At 56.6% G+C, this 5,642-nt stretch overlaps 1 protein-coding gene across 1 annotated transcript; it reads left to right on the top strand.

Annotated features, from left to right (window-relative positions):
- Positions 1-651: 651 nt before the first annotated feature.
- Positions 652-5,078, top strand: LOC102250189 (keratin, type I cytoskeletal 14). The gene is made up of 8 exons (XM_005861821.2): positions 652-1,261; positions 2,441-2,523; positions 3,092-3,248; positions 3,401-3,562; positions 3,645-3,770; positions 3,864-4,084; positions 4,181-4,227; positions 4,791-5,078. Exons 1-8 carry the CDS (start codon positions 740-742, stop codon positions 4,886-4,888), a joined length of 1,416 nt encoding a protein of 471 aa, XP_005861883.1. The 5' UTR covers positions 652-739; the 3' UTR covers positions 4,889-5,078.
- Positions 5,079-5,642: the final 564 nt, after the last annotated feature.

The raw sequence follows: 5,642 nt of genomic DNA on the forward strand, positions 1-5,642 counted from the left end.
GTTCTCATGGTCTTTGCTCAGGGCTGGGGATGCTCAGGGCTGGGGAGAGCTGCCTGGATTTTCCTTTAAAGGGGGTGTCAGGGTGGAAGCCTGAGCCACCTGATGGGTTGGGCATGGTTCAGGGATGTGATAGTCTCCTGGGCACAGCCCTGAGGTCAGACCCGGGAGGGCCCCAGACTTCCTCATCTCTTTCTACAGATGGCAACGCTGAGGGGCGCCTCTGGGTTTGATATGACCTGCTGTGCTGGTGTCCCTCGAGGCGGGTGCCACCTTGAGTTGTGGGCTTCCTCTAAGACAAGTGTCTGAGTCTCGCGTAGTTAGTGGGGAACGAACAGGTCGCCAGGTTTATGGTGCAAAGGCCCTGCTCCCACCACCGGACTGAGCCCAGCATGCGGGCTCCCGAGAGCCCCAGCTCCCAGGGCCTGAAGGGGAAGTGTAGCCTGCAGGCCCACACCTTCTCGTGTGAATCATGCCTGGCGGGACAAGAAACCCAAAGCACCCCAAACAATGAGTTTCCAGTAAAATATGACAGACATGACAAGGCAGAGGAGAGGAGGGAGCTGGCTGGGAGTTGCCTGGCCTGTGGGTGATGAAAGCCAAGGGGGATGGAAAATGCCAGGCCCGCCCCCTACTCAGGACTATAAAGCACCTGCTTCCTTCTCCCACGGACCTGAGCACCTCTCTCTCTCTTCTCTCTGCCGACTCACTCGCTCACTCACTCACCTCCCTCCTCGGCACCATGACCACCTGCAGCCGCCAGTTCTCCTCCTCCGGCTCCATGAAGGGCTCCTGTGGCATTGGCGGTGGCTCCAGCCGCATGTCCTCCGTCCTGGGTGGAGGGTCCTGCCGGGCCTCCAACGCCTTTGGGGGCATGTCCTCCTCCCGCTACTCCACTGGGGGAGGGATGGGAGGCGGCTTCGGCAGAAGCAGCAGCTATGGTGGAGGCCTGGGTAGTGGCTTCGGAGGAGGATATGATGGTGGCCTTGGCTTCTTTGGTGGTCACTTCAGTGGTAGTGGCTATGCTGCTGCTGGCTTTGGTAGTAGCCTTGGCAGTGGTGATGGACTCCTGGTGGGTAGTGAGAAGGTGACCATGCAGAACCTCAACGACCGCCTGGCCTCCTACCTGGACAAGGTGCGTGCCCTAGAGGAGGCCAACGCTGACCTGGAGGTCAAGATCCGTGACTGGTACCAGAGGCAGCGGCCCAGTGAAGTCAAGGACTACAGCCCCTACTTCAAGACCATCGAGGACCTCAGGAACAAGGTGGGTGGGCCAGGTAGCTGGAGGTGCCATTCCAGCTCCCTGACTCTAGAGCAGTAGATGCCTCAGGCCACGGGCACCTTTAGGTTCCTGGGACAGATGCCTGACTCTGGCCCGGATGCCCCACAAAGCGGGTCAGAGGGAACATGGTTTCCCTTTCCCTGCCTCGCTCGTGCCCTCCTGAAATCCGGGTCCTCAGACCACACGAGACCATGAATTCTTACCCTTGTACATTACGGAGGAAGAAGCTGTAGCTTTGAGTGGTGCCGTGGCCTGCCGAAGGGCACACAGCAAGTTCACGGCAGAGCGGAGGCTAGAAGGCCTGTGCTCCACCTGCCAGCACAGGAGACAGCTACCTGTTCTCTAGCACAGGGGAGGAGCAGGGCTGTAACGGGACCGGGTTAGACACCCAAACTGCTCATTAGCTCATTAGTCTGGGCTGTGGCGGCTGCCGCCCATGAGCCCTGGCACCAGCCGGCCCCACCCCACAGCCAGGAGAGTAAGGAAAACCCACAGAGGCCATCAGTGGCAGCTGCCTTTACGTGCCCTTTGCAGGAAGGAGCCTGGGGGGCTTTTGGCATCTGACTCCGGGCCCCTGCTCTGTGCCCCCACCCCACCCCACTTCACCAGCCCTTCCTGCTGGCCCTGCTTCCCTTGGTGTCTTGCTGATGCCTTTCGTGGATTAGGCAACTAAGGGAGGGAACTCCAGCCAACCCAGGGTTCAATTGATCTTTGTCTTCTGCTTCCTCTTTTCTGATTCTCTGTGCGCTCCCTGCGGTCCCTTGCTCTGCGAGCTGGGAAAGGAATGCATGTGCCCGCAGGGTCTGGCAGGGCTGGCTTTGCAGAGAGAATTCAGATTGAGAACTGGGTCTCACCTGTAGGAAGGGAACTGGAAGCCCTGAGAACCGGTTCAGGTTTGGCAACACGTCAGTGGTAAAACCAGGACCAGAACTCAAGAGCTTTTGGTTCGAAGGCCAGGGCACTTTCCACCCCCATGAGTCAGCAGAGCCCTGGGTCAAAGCTGGACTCCCACAGGTTACCCTTTAGGCTGCTGTGGCGCAGGCTTGTGGGAGGAGGTGGGGACTCAGGCAAGAGCATGAAAGCAAAGGCCAGATGCTGGCTGCAGTGAAGCCTGGCTAGTGATGTCCATTTGACCAATGACCTGTGCCCCTTCCCTTGCAGATCCTCACGGCCACCGTGGACAATGCCAATGTCCTCCTGCAGATTGACAATGCCCGCCTGGCCGCGGATGACTTCCGCACCAAGTGAGTTGGCAGCGGTGGTCCAGAATGGCCAGTCTACCCAGGGTGGGGCATTTTTGGAGCAGTGTTGCCTGAACAGAGCTGCTGAGCGCCAGGCTGGCCATGTGAGAACCCGTTAGGGTGCTCATAAAAAGAGAAGGTTTGGGGGCCCCACCCTTGGAGTTCTGATTCAGTTATTTTAACAGGCTACCTGGGTGATTCCGACCCACAGCCAGGTTTGGGAGTCAGTTTTATGGAGAGGCACTCCCCACTTCCCCACATGCCCCTGAAGTTTAGGAGGCAGTCATATTTGGAGGTCTTGTGTGTTATCGTTGACTGAAGCTGGAAGTATCTCCCTTCCCCGAATTCTGTACCAGGATAAACTGCCCTATTCCCTGTCACCCCACTCCAGGAACGAGCATCTGAGCAATCAATGGGTACTGTGTCCAACCATGCCATTTTCGAGATTGGCACCCTAAACCACCCACAGGGGGCCAACTATGGGAAGAAGCTGCGGGAGGAAGAGAACAAAGCCTTCAGTGTTGTCAGGATAGCTACACTGTCTCATTCCTTTTCTCTCCCGTCATTCCAGGTACGAGACGGAGCTGAACCTGCGCATGAGCGTGGAGGCCGACACCAACGGCCTGCGCCGGGTGCTGGACGAGCTGACCCTGGCCAGGGCCGACCTGGAGATGCAGATCGAGAGCCTGAAGGAGGAGCTGGCCTACCTGCGGAAGAACCACGAGGAGGTGAGAGCTCAGTGGAAAAGCCAGCTTAGAAGATTAGCGGGGAGGGAAGAGATGGAATTGAGAAGGTGGAGGCCAGGAACACCTCTGACTGGGGAACCCCAATCGGCTGCCAGAGTGAGACTCCCACTGTGGACTGTTCTTTGGTTGCGCAGGAGATGAACTCCATGCGAGGCCAGGTGGGTGGAGACGTCAATGTGGAGATGGACGCCGCCCCCGGCGTGGACCTGAGCCGCATCCTGAACGAGATGCGCGACCAGTACGAGAAGATAGCGGAGAAGAACCGCAAGGACGCCGAGGAGTGGTTCTTCACCAAGGTGGGTGCCATTAGGGTGCAGGGGACCCAGGATACCTGCCTCCCAGGAACTTCCAGGGTGAATAACGTTTTCTTTTTTGCAGACCGAGGAGCTGAACCGCGAAGTGGCCACCAACAGCGAGCTGGTGCAGAGCAGCAAGAGCGAGATCTCCGAGCTCCGCCGCACCGTGCAGAACCTGGAGATCGAGCTGCAGTCCCAGCTCAGCATGGTAGGGGCACGGCCAGGCCGGGGGTAGGACCAGATCTAGGGGGAAGAGACTGACCGACTCAATGATCCTTGGTCCTCTTTCCCTCCCTTGCAGAAAGCATCCCTGGAGAACAGTCTAGAGGAGACCAAAGGCCGCTACTGCATGCAGCTGTCCCAGATCCAGGAGATGATCGGCAGCGTGGAGGAGCAGCTGGCCCAGCTGCGCTGTGAGATGGAGCAGCAGAACCAGGAGTACAAGATCCTGCTGGATGTGAAGACCCGGCTGGAGCAGGAGATCGCCACCTACCGCCGCCTGCTGGAGGGAGAGGATGCCCAGTGAGTACCCTGTCCTCCCTCCTGATCCATCCCTTCATGATTCACTCACTGCACCCCCAATGTGTTTAATGATCTTGCCCCTTTCTGTCTTCACAGCCTCTCCTCCTCCCAGTTCTCCTCTGGCTCTCATTCATCCAGAGATGGTAAGATTTTCCTCCTCATCAAGCCTCAGGACCAGCCCTGGTCTCCCAGTAGGCCTAGGGTGTTGGATATGGGCTTCTTGGGGGGGGGGGGTGGTGAGCTAGAGTTTTCTCACCAAGTATCCTTTATAAACCATTATCTAAATCCTCCATAGAGCTAAGAGCTGGTGGCTTCCACGTTTTACTTTTGTGACCCAGTGTCTATGGCAGACCACATGGTCCTAGGGATCAGCACCATGGACAGGGACCTACAGGGCTCTGTCTGTCCTGGGCCAATCTGTGTCTATTTGGGTCAATCTGGACTGAACCAGTCCCATCTGAATTCTTAGGAGGCTCCGGTCTGAGGACACAGACTCTACTCCCAACTTTTGGAAGCCCTAATCTGAAAAATAAAATGTGCTGATCATATCAGTGCTAGTTCAGGAGCAGTGAAGGAAGAGAGAATCAGGAGGCAGGACAGCAGGGAGGCAGCTCATTTGATTCCTCTCAACTCCTTAGCCTCCCCACTTCCGATTGCTTCATTGCCTATTCACTGCTGCTAACGCCTTCTCTACCCTATTCCCCAGTGTCCTCCTCCAGTCGCCAGATCCGCACCAAGGTCGTGGACGTGCACGATGGCAAGGTGGTGTCCACCCACGAGCAGGTCCTTCGCACCAAGAACTAAGGCTGCTCAGCATTGCTCAGGCCTAGGAAGCACGCCCCCCGCCCTCCCCTGCTGTGTGGACACAGATCTCATTAGGGGATCCCCTCTCCTGCAACACCACTCCCCACACATAAGCACTTCACACCAGAGCCCTGCTTCACCCTTGCCCCCTCCTGGCATTCAATAAAGCTTTGTTATCTGAGTTGCACAACTCCCGCCTCTGCCTGGTCATTGTCAGTAGTGGAGGTGGGCGAAAGCGGGGGAAGCATCTCTTTGGAGCTCGTCCTAGCACCTGGCGATAGCCTCTGGGGCTGGGAGAAAGGGCCTGGGAGAGAATTGGGCTCAGGTCCCGGCATGGCTTTCACCATCTCCAGAGATACAGATGGAAGTGTGCACCGGGTCATGTGTGGTGTCTCCTAGGGCATGGAGGCACACACATTCGTTCAGTCACTCATTCATTCGTTTGTTCATTCATCCTCCAGATACTATTGAGTATCTTTGGTGTGTCAGGCACTGTGCTAGGGATTGACATTAGGGATTTCTTTGAGAATATATTGAAACTATAGATCTTCTCTTTTCACCCCCCCCCCATAAGCATACACACGTTTGCATACAATTCATGAGGTTCGTGGGTTCCTAAAGCTCTTGAATGAAAGTCTGTGAATCTAATAAGAACTATATGCTTTTCCTGAGAACTTTGTTTCTCTCCATCCATTTGCTCTTGCCTCCAGAGCTGGGCCTGAATCCTGACCTTAGTTGACATAGAGCAAGTTGG

The sequence above is a fragment of the Myotis brandtii genome, unplaced genomic scaffold, assembly GCF_000412655.1.
Source record: "Myotis brandtii unplaced genomic scaffold, ASM41265v1 scaffold157, whole genome shotgun sequence".
Classification (NCBI taxonomy): domain Eukaryota; kingdom Metazoa; phylum Chordata; class Mammalia; order Chiroptera; family Vespertilionidae; genus Myotis; species Myotis brandtii.